The sequence below is a fragment of the Schistocerca gregaria genome, chromosome X (genome assembly GCF_023897955.1).
Source record: "Schistocerca gregaria isolate iqSchGreg1 chromosome X, iqSchGreg1.2, whole genome shotgun sequence".
NCBI classification, from domain to species: Eukaryota; Metazoa; Arthropoda; class Insecta; order Orthoptera; family Acrididae; genus Schistocerca; species Schistocerca gregaria.
The window spans coordinates 469,695,973-469,714,749 of record NC_064931.1 but is presented as its reverse complement, the minus strand read 5'-3'; the positions used below and the strand labels follow the sequence as shown (position 1 = coordinate 469,714,749).

The window sequence follows — 18,777 nt, the reverse complement described above, 5'->3', positions numbered from 1 at the left end:
TGGATATACCACAAGCCACTGTTGGCCATGCCATGTTACGGATGTTGCATTTTGCTGAGTCAGCAGACCATATTGAACACATGTTGTAACTTGTGGCCATATCCTTATAAACATACCAGAACCACCGTTATCATGTGTTTGGTTGCTCCTCCCCTTTGCTTGCACACACATCACTTTATGACTGCTTAAGTGCCATTTTTTCACCTAGTGGCAGAAAGTGGAACTATAATTTTTTTTCAGATACTCCACGAGCCCGCTGATTAATGAACATGATGTTTCAGCATCCTGCATGATGCAGCCCATGCTGCAGCACTCGGAACACTGTCCGTTTAATTACAGTTACTTGATACATGGGCTCACCAACTGTTTTCCATAAACCAATCACCCAACACCACTGCTCAAAGTCTGCTAATTCTGTTAAGTCCTGTTCTGCGGCATTAATCACATTGGAAATCTTTTCAAATGAATCACCTGAGTACAAATGACAGTTCTGCCAATAAACTGTCTTTTTATATCTTGTGTATGGGATACTACCACTATCTATATATGTGCATATCATTATCCCATGATTTTTGTCACTTTCGTGTAAGATGCAGTGCATACCACTATACTGTTCCAAGGCTGTAATTCATCTTCAATCTAGTGTGCTGTATTTTTTAATGGAGTGCCCATTTTGATGAACAATAGATAATTCTGAGCAAATTTCCATGGTGTCTGTGCACTCTGATGTGGAACAATCTATCTTCTGGGCACACAATGGAGATATCTCTAAACTGGTTGAGATATTTACAAGGGAGGGGTGCCTGTTGTAATGGTTTGTCCTAAAAAAAAGGCCTAGTCCTTCTACCTATGACAACAGGTATTGACTGTGTGTGGCTGTACACCCAGCTGCTATACTCTAGTTAACTCCATCAACCTCCTTTCTCAATACTGTTGAGGTGCATACCGTGCCTAGTGTAGCCTCACATCCTTCCCGATCCCACCAGTACCAGCGCAGTGTGTGCCTCAGCAGCAATCTTCAGTGCCATCTCCAGTTCCACAGTGACTCACTGAATAGCAGTGCCAAGACAAGGCTGATCATGCAGCTGGAACAGCCCAACCCTACTCACATTGGTGCCACCATTTAGGGAAGCTGTCTTACTAGATTAGAGATTAGATTAGATTAGATTAATAGTTGTTCCATAGATCATGAATACGACACTTCGTAATGATGTGGAATGTGTCAGGTTAATGAAAGATGTCTGTACAAGATATTACATTACACAAAATATTGCATGACACTAATGCTTAAGTTAGTTTTTTTCCCTCCCTTAATTTATATCTAAAAATTCAGCCAATGAGTAGAAGGAGTTGTCATCTAGAAATTCTTTTAATTTATTTTTAAATATTGGTTGACTATCTGTCAGGCTTTTGATGCTGTTTGGTAGGTGACCAAAGACTTTTGTGGCAGCATAATGTACCCCCTTCTGTGCCAAAGTCAGATTTAACCCTGCATAGTGAAGATCATCCTTTCTCCTGGTGTTATAGCTATGCACACTGCTATTACTTTTGAACTGGGCTGGATTCTTAACAACAAATTTCATAAGTGAATATATATACTGTGAGGTTACTGTGAGGATCCCTAGATCCTTAAATAGATGTCTGCAAGATGGCCGTGGGTGGGCTCCAGCAATTATTCTGATTACACGTTTTTGAGCAATGAATACTTTTCTACTCAACGATGAATTACCCCAGAATATGATACCATACAATAGCAGTGAATGAAAGTAGGCATAGTAAGCTAATTTACTGAGATTCTTATGACCAAAATTTGCAATAACCCTAATAGCATACATAGCCAAACTCAGACGTTTCAGCAGACCATCAATGTGTTGCTTCCAGTTTAACCTCTTATCAATGGACACACCTAAAAATTTTGAAAATTCTACCTTAGCTACAGACTTCTGTTCAAAGTCTATATTTATTACTGGAGTTGTGCCATTTACTGTACGGAACTGTATATACTGTGTTTTATCAAAATTTAAAGAGAGTCCGTTTGCTGAGAACCACTTAATAATTTTGTGAAAAACATCATTTACAATTACATCACTTAGTTCTTGGTTTTTGGATGTTATTACTATACTTGTATCATCAGCAAAAAGAACTAACTTTGCATCTTCATCAATATGCAATGGTAAGTCATTGATGTATATCAAGAACAGTAAAGGACCTAAGACCGAACCCTGTGGGACCCCGTGCTTGATAGCCCCCCAGTTTGAGGAATCAGCTGTTGTATTAACATTACATGAAACCACTTATTTCGACTTTCTGCATTTTTCCAGTTAAGTATGAATTAAACCATTTGTGCACTCAGGTCACCACATATGTTGTATGCCCTGTCCCCCTCCAAGCAGATCCATGCCCCACCCAGTGTCATTACTTCATCCATTGAAAAATTCTTCCACAATTCTTACAACCATTACAAACCACCTAATCCAGCTCACTCTGAAAATGGTGGTGAGCTGCTACCCCTCCCCTCAATTCTCCTGTAATTGAGGTTCTACACCTCTGCTGTGACTGCTACCTAACAACAGCACCCTCTTCTTCCTAACATTTGTGCTTTACGTGTCTTTCCTATTTATGGACAGATTCTGATGCACATTCTCCACCCCTACACCATCATGAGGCTCTTCTCCTATCAACTTTGGCAGTTGGAATCTGTTGCTAGTGGATGCAATAAAATTGTAATATCACATCCTCCTCCCGCTAGACTTCCTACCAACTGCCAGTTTACAACCATCCTCCCTCAGCGCTACCTTCCTTCATCCCCATTAGCTCTCTCCTAGGCTGATCCAAATGTGCTTGAAGAACACAGACCTTCTTTTCCTGTTCCTTTCTCAGTCCATTCCTGTTGCATATTTTTCAGTTCCAAGAGTGTGCCTCAGTGACCTCGGAGTTTCCCCCATTGCATTGCCTCAAGCTCTCTCAGTGCATCCTACTATTTACTTTCCTATGACAACTCCCATAGTTTGCACTCATGGTCAAGTAAATATCTAAAGCAAAGAAATGAAAACTTAAATATGCAAAACAAAAATGTTATGTCAGACATGTGTAAACAAAAATGTTAGACAGAAGTCACACGTAAAAGAAATTCGAAACATGAGATAAATGTCATGCAGTGATGCTACTTCTTCACTTGAGTTACAAGAAAAAAGACACATGTGCAGCTACTCGTAGCAAAAAGAATGTATAAATATATGTGTGAATCCCCACAATTCATCAGGAGCATTTATTTCAGTATGTAAACAAGTCAGAGCTAAGTAGCAACTATCACAAAATCCGTGTACAGGCAAACCCAATAACCACAAAATATACTGCAAAATGTATTAAAAATGCAAAACAGACAAAAAAGAACAACAATGCAATAAAAGTGTGCTCAAAATTTTTCTTTTGATGGGCGGTATAATCACCCTTGTCACTTGTGTATTTGTAATACAGTATCATTTATAATTTAGATATAGCCCTTCAGTAGGAACTAATCATTAAGTTATGATGGTCGTATTTGTATCACACATTAAACTTGATAGGGAAGGCTCTGTCACACTTTGGCTCTGTCACACTTTGGTGTTTAATTTCAGGAGGCTTGTGCATATAGGAATCACAAATTGGCAGATGATGCCTGCCATAAATTTAATTTATTCTAATGACAGCTGCCACACCTTAGGATAGTATTTACTTCCTCCAGTGGAACAAGAACTGAAGAAAGAACCACATAGGAAATGACCGGAATATATAAATTTTGAACTTGTCTTCAACATCTTCAGTGTATGACAATGGATTTAGATGAACACAACATGTAATGTTGATATCCTTCCCGATACCAGCATGGAAATAATTGAGATCACTTGAATATATGCAAGCTCTAGAATACTTGACAAACCCATAAGAGACTTTCTTATGTTTGTCATTGTGGACAACACCCCCATTGAGAACTGTTGTGTCCATAAAGTGTTCTGAATGTGAAATAATACCATGGAACCAAAATTTTGTGTAAGACTGTTGTTTGTATCTATTGTGTATTGCTAGCCTTGTTGGTGTAAATTTACTGTATACATATATTTATGATTATATCCGTCATAATGTGACATATCTCAAATGTTATATTGTTTTAGTTTATTTCACTGCAAGACATAAAAACCAGAATTTTACACCATGTTTAAGGTCCATCAGTGGAAAATATGATGTTGTTCGCCCATATGAAGTTACAGCAGAGAAAACAGTGCCTCCTGATATTGAAAAGCCAGAATATTTTGCATCTTCTGTGCCAGAGGTAGTTTATGCCACAGAAACAAAATCTGCTGCTGCCATAGACAAAATGAGGCTGAGCTGTCAGCTGGCTAAAAAGGTTTTAAATGCAGCTATACCTTTACTGAAGGTAATTTCAAACTGAACTTTCCCTTGGTGTGCAGTTTTAACACTGATGTACCAATAATTATATAACTGCTGTGTTAGCTGTTGTTACAAGTAAGCAGTGAATGATACTGCTGTTACAATTTTTGTGTAAGCTACATGTGATTACACATAACTTTTTTAAAAGACTGGGACAGTACCTATTTCTTTTTAGGGCATTTTTTGGAATTATGGTTGAAGGATTAAGGTTTCATACTGTTTTTGTGGTTATTTACATACCTAAACCTGTGTGCTTCATCTTACAAAAGAAAGGCAGCAGGTTTCACATGTCACTTTAAAAAATTCAGAGAAAGCACAAAATAATTGCGTACAAAAAGTTGCCTTGCTTCAAATTGTTATTGTTTACTGACTGCCATAAATATAATTTTTGGTCTAGGTAGGAGTAACTACTGACTTCATTGATGGAAAGCTACATCAGATGATAATAGAAAACAGAGCATATCCATCACCATTACGATACCATGGTTTTCCAAAGTCCATCTGTACATCTGTGAACAATGTTATCTGCCATGGTATTCCTGATCTACGGCCTCTGAGAGACGGAGATATTATTAATGTAGATGTGACGGTAATGATGTATATATTTTATTTTTTGTGGTTATATTACTTGTAATAGGAAATAAAACATGAAAATGCTTTAGACATAGTATAAAATAAATTTGAAGATTCTCTCACACTTATTAACTGCATTACTTTATAATTTTACAGCAAAAGATTACAATTACTGCATTAGGTTGCTAGTTTTTTCATTGAATTACTATGTACAACAGTGAAACATTGTGCCTACTGCCTGGAAGGGAGTGACTGAAGTCCTAGCACAGTCATCCATATTTATGTGTTCCATTGCTACTCTGTGTCAGTCATTAATGGCCCCCTATTCAGGATGCAACTGATTTGTCCCCAGTCTGTGCGAAACTGAAATGTGCCATCATTAATGGCCTATTTTTTATTAAAAGTAAAATGGACATCAACATTAAAATAGTTAATTATCAGTTAGTTGTTGTGTGTACCACAACAGTTGTAATGAACCAACACATATTTTAAAACCAAATGCATTTCATCTGTTCTCCTGATCTGTTAGTAGACAAGTACCTGCGAAATGAAGAAAATTTTATGTTGTAAAAATGATGTATTATTTTGGTGTAATATACAGATCTCTGGGGGGCCAAAGGTACGTGCATTTCGTGCAGGTGGAAATGTACTTACAGAACACAGGAAATACCATGTATCCCTATTGAGTCCAATGTATGCATATCTACGCCATGGCCCCTGGGCAACAGATACACTCGATATACCCAACTAAGTTATGCAAGGGTGAAAAAGTGAGTTCCCGATGCTTTGAAATGGGGATCCACCAATGAAGGGACCCAACCCTAACAGAAAGCACCAGCACACCAGAATCATTGGGGTTGGCATTGGACTGATGATACTACCTGTAAAAATCAAATGTTCAAAACTTTAATGAAGGAATAGCCAGCGGACCTGTTTACGATGAAATGGCAAGTGTCTAAAGGACCTGATATTGGGATCATGGAATGTTATAACTCCCTATTAAACTGGGGCTTTAAAGAAATTACTTGATTAACTGGATAATTACCAACTCGATTTACACCTCTTCAAGAGGTGAGATGATTAGGTGAGGGAGTGACAGAGGAGGAGCACATGCCATTTTTATAGCTACCAAAAAAGTCACATTTGGTACTGGTTTTATAGTAAATAAGAAGAAAAAACATCTTAATATGGACTTCCAGGCAAAATCATACAGATCATGCAGATTCAGAATGTGCTCATGCCCCAACTGAAGAGAAGAGTGAAGATAGAGAAGGATGCTTTTTATGATGAGTTAGATGACATACACTGAATGTTCAAGAGGAGGCTGTAAGATAATTTTTGGAAAATTAATGCTAAAATGACAATCGGATCAGACTTGTACACTTTGTATCTTCAAGAAATATGGTAGTGGGCAGTAAAACTTTTAACCGCAGAGATCTACATTGATCAGCCAGAAAATTATGACCATTGACCTACTATCAATATAAATCTGTCCAGCCAATAGCAGCATCACCTGGCGTGGAATGACTGCTAGTCAGACACACGCATGGTGCATTTAGTATCAGTGAGCATGCTGTCCGTGTGTAGAATGGGAAAGGTGCACAATCTACCTGATTATGAACTAGGGCAGATTGTGATAGTCCAGAGGCTTGGTGTGAGCATTTCAGAAACTGCACGACTTGTTGGAGATTTGAGGAGAGCTATGGTGAGTGTCTTTAACAAGATGAAATCATGTCAAGACGTTGAGGGGTTGGGCTCTCACCCCTCACTACAGATACCAGATGTCATAGACTGTACAGACTACTAGAACAGGACAGGCAGCAAATTGTGTCAGAATTAACATTAGACTTTAATGCTAGGTGGAGTACAAATGTGTCCCAACACACAGTGCACCAAACACTCCTAACAATGGGTCATGGCAGCTGACAACCCATGCATGCACCAATGTTAATACTATGACATCAGCAACTATGACTGGAATGGACATGTGAAAACAATTTGGGATTGATACATGTCACCTCTTTATAGACTTCACATCAGCCTACAGCACTATTGACAGAATGGAGCAGTATATAGCAGTGGAAGAAAGCTATTATTGAAAATGCTTGGAGTCAAATTAAAATACAGAATATTTTATCAAGTGCTATCACCAAATGGAGTAAGACAGAGTGATGCATTATCCTGCTTCCACTTAATACAGCCTTCAAAAAGCTTATAAGAAATCTGGGAATCAACGCAAGGGGGACTGTCCTATACAAACTGTACAAATATATGCAGATGATATAATTGCAGTAACATTGAGAGCAATGAAAGAAGCCTTTAAGAGTTTTGAAAGAAATCCTAGAAGTAGAACCTACAGATAAATGTAGAGAAAACTAAGTACTCTCATGTTCAGAAAAAAAACAGAACACCTTAAATGACTAGAGATAGGATGTTCATATTCACAGGACTTGTGTATTAGTATGTCCTGTAGAAATGATCGCATTTGAACCTTGTCAGTCCACGGTTTCAGAGTCAACATTGATATCATGGTGCAACACAAACTACTGGTAAAATGTACCTTCAGCTCTTGTTGTTGCTATGAACTGAAGGTAATGGACCAATGTGACTTGAGCAGACATGCAGGATGCCTCACAGACATATAAGCAAACTGTACCATCAAATCAGTGAGTTTGAAAGAGGGCACATTATTCACATGAGAGAATTTGATGCATCCTTCCAGGAAATTGCTGCTCGTGTGGGGCCAAGTGCTATGGCAGCACAATGGGTGTGTGCAGAATGGTTCACAGAAGGGCCATCCAACATGACAACATTGGTCAGGTCACATCACCCAGACCACCCCCCGAGAAGATCGACACCTCATCCGACTGGCACTGAAGGACAGATCTGCATCCTTTAAGGCTCTGTCACAACAGTGGAACAGTGTGACACATTGTACACTATCAGGGATGACAGTCTGTCGCCGTTTATTATGGCATGGGTTGCATGGGCATCTTCATTTCTCTGCCTACCTTTGATGAATGCATAGAACATGCTCGATGGCAGTGGTGTATGGAACAATGTCACTGGGGACAGGAATGGCATCATATAGTGTTTTTGGATTAATCCAGGTTCTGTTTGTCTGAAAATGATGGCCGCATTTTGATTTGCTGCAGACGGTGGAGTGGCATCATAGTGGCTACGTTCAACACCAACTTTATGCCTTATGGTGTGGGATGCTATTGGGCACAACCACAAATCACAGTTGGTGTGTGTCGAGGGTGCTGTGAGCAGTGTTGCCTATGTGAGTCACATCCTGTGACACCTAAGTAAGTCACATTGTGTGATCTGTAGTCATACCCTTTCTGCACAACACCCCAGACACCATTTTTTAGCAAGACAATGCACAACCACATGTTTCTGCATTAACACATGCATCCTTGCTGTCACAGCATGTCAGTCTTTTGCCTTGCCAATTGAAAATGTGTAGTATGTGGTGAAATGACAGGTGCAGCACTGTGACAGAATGCCAACCACCACAGATGAACTTTGGAATCAATTTAATGTAGCATCAATGGCTATAACATGGGACGCCATTGCACCTTGTATGTGTGGATGCCATCACGCATAGAACAAGTTATTAGGGCTCATGGTGCGCATCCAAGATGACAGGATACATGCTGAACCTAGTTGACTGAAATGCTAGCCGTTTCTGCAGAACATACCATATCCTGTGAATATGAATGTCCTATCTCTATTTGTTGAAGGTGGTGTCCTTTTTTTTCTCTCTGAGTGTGAGTGTATATGCCTGTAACTAAGAAAAATTATCGAAATGAGACCCCAACCTAAGTTTCATGTCGTGTGTTGTTTCACATACCTTGCATCAGAAGTAAACTGTAAGAACAATATCAACTCTGAAATAGAAAAATCAGTATTGACCACCAACAAATGCCACAATGGCCTCAGAAAACATCTGAAATCTAAGTTTCTGTTCAGGAAAACTAAGTTATGACATATAAAGTTTTAATAAGGCAGGAGCTATCATAAAGTGCTGAAACATGGACATTAACAAAATTTGATGAAAAGCAACTGGGAATATTTGAAAGAAAGATTATGAGACAAATTCTTGGGCTATTGGAAGATAATGGTGCCTGGAGGAGAAGATTCACTATGAATTATATAATCTGCATAATGAACTGTACATTGTCAGCTAGATGCACTGAGAGCAAATGACAAAGTGGTAAAGGAGATAGTTAGTGCAGTGCCTAAAGGAACCAGGAGAGGTGGAAGATTAAAGCTAAGGTGAAGGGAAGGTGTCAGAAAGGACTTAAAGAGAATTGGAATTCAGAGTTGAAATAATCTGGCACTAAACAGGGAAGGACAGAATAATCTTCTCCAGAAAGCTAAGGCTGTCAAGAGGCTTTGTGCCAATGCTGTACAATGAGAACTGCTGCAGAAAGGTTTCCAGAGTACCAAATATACTTGAGGAATCGTACATTGCAGGCTTTTACAGCTGATATTTGTTCCCTTTTTTTGTTTTATGGACATTAGGCTGTGACCCAAGGCATTTTTTTCTGCCTAATGCTTTGCCCTCCAATGCTGAAGACACCATTAGAGTAGTACAAACTTAAGCAAGCTCAACAAAGCAAACTGTTTATACAAATCCACACAACAATTGCTTTATGACATTATCAGACTGCTGCCTAAGTTCGCAGAGTCATCAGTGTGTGTTACGGAGTTTGTAGTGTGGAAGAGTTGGCACCATTTACACTATTTGTATCTACATGACTAATCTGCAATTCATACTTAAATGGCTATCAGAGGGTTCATGAAACAACTCTCCCTCTATTTCTCTACTGCCCTACTCTCGAACAGTGCATGGGAAAAATGAACAGCTATATCTTTCCGTGTAAGCTGTAATTTCTCTTATTTGTTTACTATGATCATTTGTCTCTCTGTAGGTTGACATCAAAAAAATCCTTTCACATTCAGTGGAGAAAGTTGGAGATGTAAATTTTACGAAAAGATCTAGCTACCATGAAAAATGCCTTTGTTTTAATGATTGGTACCTCAACTCTTATGTCATATCCATGATACTCTCTCCTCTGTTTTGCAATAATACAGAATGAGCTTCCCTAGTTTGAACTTATTCAGTGTCCTACATCAGTCCTATCTGATGCAGATCCCAGACAGCACGGCAATACTCCAGAAATGGATGGACAAGCATAATGTAGGTGATTGTTTAGTAGACCTGTTGGATCTTCTAAGAGTTCTGCCAATAAAATGCTGTCTTTGGTCTGTGTTCCCCACTACATTATCTATGTGATCATTCCAATTTAAGTTCTTTGTAACTGTAATTCCTAGATATTTAGTAGAACTGATGGCCTTCAGATTTGTGTGATTTATTGTGTAACTGAAATTTAATAAATTTGTTTTAGTACTTGTGACCTCGTGCTTTTCATTATTTAGGGTCAATTGCCACTTTTCACACAATACAGATATCTTGTTTAAATCATTTTGCAATCGAGTATGATCATCTGATGACTTTACTTGATTGTAACTGATAGCATCATCTGCAAAAAATCTAAAATGGCTGCTCAGATTGTCTCATAAATCATTTGTATAGATTAGAAACAGCAGAGAATCCATAACACTTTCTTGGGGAATGCCATATATTGCTCCTGTTTTATTCACTTTCCGTCAGTTACTACATACTGTGAACTTTCTGGCAGGAAACCACAAATCCAGTCACACAACTGAGACAACACTCCATAGGCACTCAATTTGAACAGAAACCACTTGTGAAGAATGGTATCAAAAGCCTTTTGAAAATCTGAAAATACAGAATCAATTTGATATCCTCCATTAATAGCAATTATTACTTCATGGGAAGAAATAGCTAGTTGCATTCCAAAACCCTGCTGCAAGCTGATTTCAGTGATGTGGGTCTGTAATTCAACAGATTACTTGTGCTTCCTTTCTTGAGGATTGGTGTGGTGTATGCAACTTTACATTCCGTAGGTACAGATCTTTCATTGAGTGAGTGGTTGTATGTGCTTGTTATGTATGGAGCTAATATCAGCATACTCTGAAAGGAATGTAATTAGTATACATTGTGGACCAGAGGACTCACCTTTGTTAAGGGGTTTAAGCTGCTTTGCTATGCCAAGGATATCTACTTCTGTGTTACTCGTGTTTGCAGTGATGCTTGATTCAAATTCAGGAATAATCACTTCTTTGCCTTTGGTGAAGGAATTTCGGAAAACTGTGTATAGTAACTTCACTTAAGTGGCACTGTCATCAATAACATTTCCATCGCTATTGGGCAGGGAAGGTATTGATTCTATTTTTCCGCTCACATACTTCACGTATGACTAGAATCTCTTTGGATTTTCTGTCACATTTAGAGACAGGTTTTCATTCTGGAAACTATTAAAAGCATCTTACATTAAAGTTAGCACTAAATTTGGCAGGCTTATTTTTTGTTTCTTCTGCAGCAGTGTTCTGATCTGTTGTGTACCACTTGGGGTCAATTCCATCTTTTATTAATTTATTTGGTATAAATCTCTCAGTTGCTGTCAAAACTATCTTTTTTGATTTTAAGCCACATGTGGTTTGTGCTTACATAGTTCAAACAGAATGGAAGCTGTCTCATAGGAAGGCATTAATTGGTTGTTAATGCTTGTTTTTATAGTTCCCACATACATTTGATCACATGTGAGAGGGATTTTATATACTCCTGCTGTGGCAAATGTTGGGTGTAGGTCCTTTGCATTGATTAAATATTCATGCTCCTTTCTTTTGAGGAATACAAGCATACATTTCTTTCTCACTCTCAGTTTAGCATTTTTGTATCATGAGATTTTTTGCATTTGGGAGAAGACACCAAGTGAAATTTCTACCCATGGCTATATGCAAAATTCTTTATTGAGCATAACTTCATGGTTAAAGTTTGCTACAAAATTAACACACTTGAATACTACCCCACTGCAAATGTTCTCAGTTGTGGAGCTGCTGGTCAGTGGTGAGCTGTTCCAAATAAATGTGCTGCATGAGGTAACTTTGAAGAGGTGCTTGAACTACCCAAGTTTCACTAAGTACTATGCCACCACACAGATGCAGCTTCTTCCACAGAAAAAAACTGACCTGCAGACTGTGCATCTACTTTACTGTGTATCAGAAGCATGGGGGAGCAGTGTCAGTGGAGTGCCAGAGACTCTAAACCTGACCCTCTTACTGATGCTGATGCTGAAGAGTTGTCTCAAGTTGACAGTGAATCTTCGCATTACATGTTTCTCTTTTGGGAAGCCCTCAAGGTTAAAATAGGTGCAGAAGAGGCAGGGGGAGGGAGGGGGACTTATTAAACACTGGCAGTTCAAATGTATGATGAATAATGGCTCTGTCAAGGGAAATGGAGTAAAACAATGTGAAGATGAACAGGGCCACATTCGGGGCTTTCAGGAAACTGGATGGACCTATCGATGCACTGCTACACGTGTTGGGCAACCAGAAATTGTGACCAAACATCATCCCAGGATTAAATTCTAGGACACGTGCACCTGTTGTGTTCAGGGACCATCAGGACCCATTTGCTTGCATCAGGATTCAGAAAACATTTGCCTCTGGCCAGGCTACCACTTACAACATCAAGCATGGTTACACTGGTGTTATGAAAGGGTTGACTGGAAAGTGGAATGACGCTCTGTTGTCTCCAGTGATGAGAGTAGGTTCTGCCTATATGAAAGTGATGGATGTAAAAGCATTTGGCATAGACCTGGTGAGCTGACTATTTGAGACTGCATTCACCCACAACACACAGGTCCCACCACAGACTTCATGGTGTCCCGGGAGGGTCATCAGTTACAACTCATGGTCGCATTTGGTGTTTCTGCAGGGTAAAGTAAACAGTGCCCACTACATTGCACAAGCTGTTATCCTTGTCCTGCTGCCATTTCCTTTACAGAAAGATTATGTGCTTTTTTAGCAGGGCAATGCACATCCACATAAGACTGCTGCCAACACAAAGTGCTTTTTGTGGTGTACAACAATTGCCTTGTTCAACAAAATCACCAGATCTCTTGACAGTTGAACATATATTGGACATGATGAAGTGGGAACTTACTAATCCTCCGTGACCTGCAAAAGCCATTTCTGAATAGCAACAAAAGGTGCAATATGCTTGAGATGATATATTTTAACACCTTTATGATCAGTTACACGCAAGAATATTCATACACCTGTGTGGCCAACAGAGAGGGGTGTGCATTGTATTGATATGACTATTTGGGCACCCTTTTATGTGGCCTGTGTGTTTCATTTGGTCTGAATTTGCTATCATATACCCCTACAATTATGAACTACCCGTCACCTCACTTATTAATAAAATAACCTTGTCCTTGAAGGTGTTGCATTTTTTTCAAGCAGTGTAAACTTACTAGACCTGACCACATGTTCACAGCTGATAAAAATAGTTTGCTATCAACGATAAACTGTACAAACATTCGCAAAAGTACCAGAGCTTGAACTTCTGGAAAGCCATGCATCGTGGTTCCAAAGATTAGGGAAGAGCAGAAATTTGTAGTAATGTTACATTCACAATGAAATTTAGGGTTTACCATAAAGATAAACTAAGCTAGGTTAGAAAAGGGTTATTCATAGCAGTAGAGAAGGTTCATACATAAACTAATAAAAAAAGTGGAGTTTGGACTGAAATGTTTTGGGGAAACATGAATGTAGGCTTTCTTGGAAAATTTAACTGATGAATTCTTCTTGGAGTATCAGACTAATAAACTGATCAGTGTGGAGTGATGTTCCGCTAAGTTTATGAGAGTAAGATGAAAAGTTTCAAATTTGATAGTGTTTTATAAGTGAAAAATTGCACTTATTTTTTATTATGGTGCTCTTTAACACTGATGCACTGTGACCAATGTTTCTCCCATTAGTACATTACATCCCTGAAAGGCAGATTCTGGAGAGATTGCAGAATACTTGGTTATGGCTGCCATGACCTCTTCATTGGACTGGCACAAATTTATGTCTGTTATTAAAAACAGTTGTAGACTGCACAGTGTTCTTTATTAACTCAAGAATGACATGTTTCAACCAGGTAGGACATCATCAGGTTTTCTAGAAATATAAAGGGGGGATGACATTACAATTAACCCAACATGGTTGAATCCTAGACTTCTACAACACCATAGTGAGAATGAGAAAACAGGCCAAATGATATGGCATAGCAATGTAAGTATGATAACTCACATAAAAATTTTTAAAGTTACAACCAAGAGGCATACATCAATTATATATACGATACCAAACTGAATAAACTGAAGAACAGACCATAAAAACAGACTGAAGAAAAATGCTGGGAACAGGGAGGGGTAAAGAACAGAAGGAGAAAATAAGAGACCAAGTTACCTAATGAGCATTGGTGACAACAATCATAACAGCGCAGAACAATCTGTAAACATGGCAGTGGATCAAAATGGCACCGGAGGCCTTTCCACATACACAAAGAGTGAGTGATAAGAGCACGAGCAAAGTACTGGGGTAGTAGTAATGACAGGCACTAGACAACATTGTAAGTGAAGGGTGCAGTGCAATAGGAGAAAAAATCATAAAATAATAATGAACAGAATAACACTTGAATGTAAACCTTATTAGAATAAAAATGAAAGCATATGTAGTTCAGGTTGTATAAGATCAAAAGCTGTGTGTACAGGCATCAACAGAAATGCTCATATGTACAAGCACAGTACAATAAAGGGTAAAATTTGTAAAAACAGTAATAAATGAAAAGACTGGGAATAATTATGAAGCTAAAAATCAAACAATGAAAATAGTAATAAGGTACAATAAAATATATATCATAAATGACAGTGCAGTGACCTTAGTTGTAAAGAATGGTAGGATGTATTCTTTAAAAATGGGAAACAGGGTATCATCGAAGACTTGATTTCTCTTGTCAACTGATCACTGAGCAACATGTCCTTCTTGAGGTACAAGTGTTAACAATTACAATCTCTTCAAGAAGGTTGTGTCTCTTCCCTTTGGGAGCATGATATAAAACCATTACTTTCCTGTGCATGTTTTGTGGCCACTGGATTTGAGATGTTCTGCAAAGGCGGAATTAGGTTTAACCTGCCCCTTTGTGGTGAGGAGATGTTCCTGTCCAGCTTAAACTGCTTGACATTCACAGCACTTAAGTTTATATACACCAGAGGCAGCTTATTAATCTTTCCAGGGATGCCCATTATGAATATATTGCTACTGGATTTTGTTACAGCTGGTATATACTATTCTTACATTTTGACCCAGAAAAAGTTTAGCTAGACCATAAAAATTGTTATCTAAAAATGGAAACTTGGCAAATTTGCAGTTCTGAGGTACCAGGCTAAGAGTAGTTCATCAGTCACATGGTGGTGTTTTTTGCGTATATAAATTCGCAGTGGTTGAGGAGCTGTGGCCATTATTAAAAGTGACAGATTTAAGGTTTTCCAATTCTTTTGTAATGGATTCTTCACTAAGAGAAATTTTAGAATGACATGACATGGCATGTATAACTGTGTTACTTGTAGAAGGCTCACAGTAAATGACAATTACCCATGGCCAACAATCCTGGGTTTTATGGTAGGCATTTTGCTGATATATTTGTGAATTACTTGGAATGTAATTTTTTTCCCTGGCCTTCACTACTTCAAATAAAATTCACTTTTATAGGTGCTTTGTGGTGTAATAATTGTTTTTGACAGTGAAGAATCTAACAACAAGCTTCCGATAGAAAAATTTAACAGCCTGCGTAGTGAAATGAACGTTGAACATGAAGTTATTAATAATAAAGGTATGCACAACTTCCTCACAGTCTGCAACTTTACTTGCTGGTAATGTCATCATATTTGACATTTACTGTAAGCCTTCTGTAGCCAAGTGAGCTACACATGCAATGTCATGTCATCCTTATAAATACAAGGTGAGTTACTTTAGATCTATGATACACTGTATCACTGTCCTCTTAGTGCAGAATCCATTACAATGGAATTGGAAAACCTTAAATATGTCACTTTAAAAATTGCTGCAGCCCCCCTGTCATTGAAAAATTATGTCAGCAAAAAACATCATCAGGTGACCAAGTAACTACTCTTAGCCTAGTACCTCAGAAACGCAAATTTGCCAAGCTTCGAATTTTAGGCTGTGTGTCTTAAGGTCTACCTGTCTGAAGTCTTGAAGGTGTGCATCTTCTACAGTAACAACTCAGTTTTTTAAAAGAGTTGCATTCTCTTTCATTCAGTCCACACATTGCTGAAAAATTAATTTCTGCATTTTCTTTTGGTCAGCATCCAACAAATATAGTGCACATCATGCAGGAAGCACTACAAAAGTCCTTCTAATAAGCTAAAGCATCAACTATTACAGGTGCTTATAGTCAGCAGTGCTCTGAAATAATTTTTCTTTTTTGTTGGTGTTTTCATATGTGGTTGCTTTCTTGGGACCTCTTTCCTCGTGAATCATCTTTAAGAGAATTTGGACATATTTTAACTCTGCTACCCATAATTTATCTTAACTGTTGGAAAAAAGAGCTGACTGCTTGTAAGTAGTCATGAACTTATATGAAAGCCCTTTGATGATAAATAAAACAAAACAAACAATTTTATGAAACCCCATTGAAATACATGTAAAATGACAATTTTAAAAAGTCATATAAACAAAACTATACCACAGATCATGCTGACAGTTATTGTGCATCATATACCAATATAAGAAATCAAATGTCACCAGTATTAATGTTATTCTGTACTAAGCTGAGAAATTTTCACCTTGTTGGTGTATTGAAGGCTCTCTGAAAGACAAGCAGGTTTTGTGGTAAAAGTGCTGAAGTAAAAAATAAAAAAAAAAAAGACAGTAGAGCTGAAACAGTGACCTGAATTCCATGTATACCACATTCTTGATCTTATTTTGAGTTAAAACATAATGACTTTTATGGATTACAGCATGAACTCTTATACCAATGGATCACACAAAAACAAAATAACGTTCTCCACAAAAAAAAAAAAAAAATCTTAAGTGTCATGTATAGAGCTCATATAATAATGCTGTGTTTCTGGACTTTCAAAAGCTTTCAGTTTTGTTCAGCGCTGATACATACTGAAAAAGGACATATATGTACAGGATAAATAATTCGATTTACAACTGAATAAATCTTTTCTTGAACTGTAGAAAACAGTGGATAGAGGATCATAATGACACAGAAAAATAACTTTGTGTGTGCCCCAAGAAGCTCATTTCATGTATTAAATGTTAAGGAATAGTATTTGTTACAATAACTGACTTTTAACAGGTAATAGTACAATAACTGACTGTTAACAGGTAACAGGATTGTGAAAGTATCACCACATGAAAATTGTGATACTATTCATTTACACTGTTACTATTTACGAGTCTGGTGCTAGCACTGACAACTAGCTCTTAATGTAGTGAACTTTAAAGCTATAAACCTCAATAAATATAAAAATGTAGTAGCCTGTGATTATGCAATTAATTTGTCATCTCGTAAAAGTATCTGGGAGTAAAAGTGTGTGGTGACAGAAGTGAAACAATCGCACAGGCTCAGTTGTGGGTAAAACAAAATAGAAAAAGTGGTTAATTTGTAGGGTATTGGTAAACTGTAGTTTGCCCATGAAAGAAATTGTTTAAAAGACTTGTGTACAGCTTCTTGAAATTCAAGTTCATCAGAACCATATCATGTCAGATTAACAGAAAGCATATACAAAAATAAGGTGAGAAAGCCACACAAGTGTTTGTATGACTTGACTCTGAGGGTTCTGTACAAACTTAATTTTTTCTATAGACATAATTCTGTCTAATCTAATCTGTAGATTTTAATGAGCAAGTTTGTGAGTATCAAAATATATGACATAAACAGCCCTCGATTGTGCTAATTGAGAAGCTTAAACTTTTTACCGCACTAAGGGACCATAAACCTTAGTATGTAACATAAATCTCAACTTAACACCTGTACCTGTTCCTGAGAAAAAGGGGTATTCACAGACGGACAGACAGATGACTAGCAGAGTGATCTTATAAAGGTTCAGTTTTTACCGATTAAGGTATGGAGCCCTAAAAAGAAGAACAGACTTGTTCACTTGGCAAGTTAACAGAAAATCTGCAAAAATCTTACTTGGCAGACAACCAGAAAAATAGTAGGCGACACAGCTCACTAAAATCTGCTATAGAATTTCCAGTAATCAGTTTGTGGGATGTAGTGTATTAATTTTATTCAGCCTCTTACATGTACCTTCTGTAGAGACCAGGAAAATATAATTGGACTAATGACAGTTCCCAAGGAGACAATTAAGCAATCATTATTTCCACATTTCAAAAATAAATTGAGCAGGAAGAAATCTAAATAAATGTTATGGTTTAAAGGGCCCTCTGTTACATACTTGATAGTGATCCAGAGAATGTAGATGTAGATTTCATTTTTTCCTGTGTAAGAATCTAGTTAATATGGTTGTGAATAACATGAGATTTTGGAGGTTCCCAAGTTGTTAGTGTTAGATGTTAGGTTTCAGTATTGTGTTTATTGCACACAGTTTTTTAATACTTAAGTGAATTTTCTTTAGTAAGCAGGTCAACAGTTTCAGTTTTAGGTATCTTACATTAATAGTTTCATTTTTTATGACACAATGCAAAAGAGATGAACACACAGTGTATTCAAGACAATGTCCTTAAAGTTCTGTTACTGCATTGTTCTCAGCATGTTAGTATTGAAATTGACTTATAGCACAGTGCAGTAAGCAA

At 37.7% G+C, this 18,777-nt stretch overlaps 1 protein-coding gene across 1 annotated transcript in view; it reads left to right on the top strand.

Moving 5' to 3' along the window:
- The window catches only part of LOC126297916 (methionine aminopeptidase 1D, mitochondrial), a 115,793-nt gene that overhangs the window by 23,659 nt on the left and 73,357 nt on the right, over nt 1-18,777 (top strand). Inside the window, exons 2-3 of the mRNA XM_049989232.1 lie at nt 4,201-4,414; nt 4,826-5,017. Of these exons, the coding sequence (XP_049845189.1) occupies nt 4,201-4,414; nt 4,826-5,017 (406 nt within the window). The remainder of the gene's footprint in view (nt 1-4,200; nt 4,415-4,825; nt 5,018-18,777) is intronic.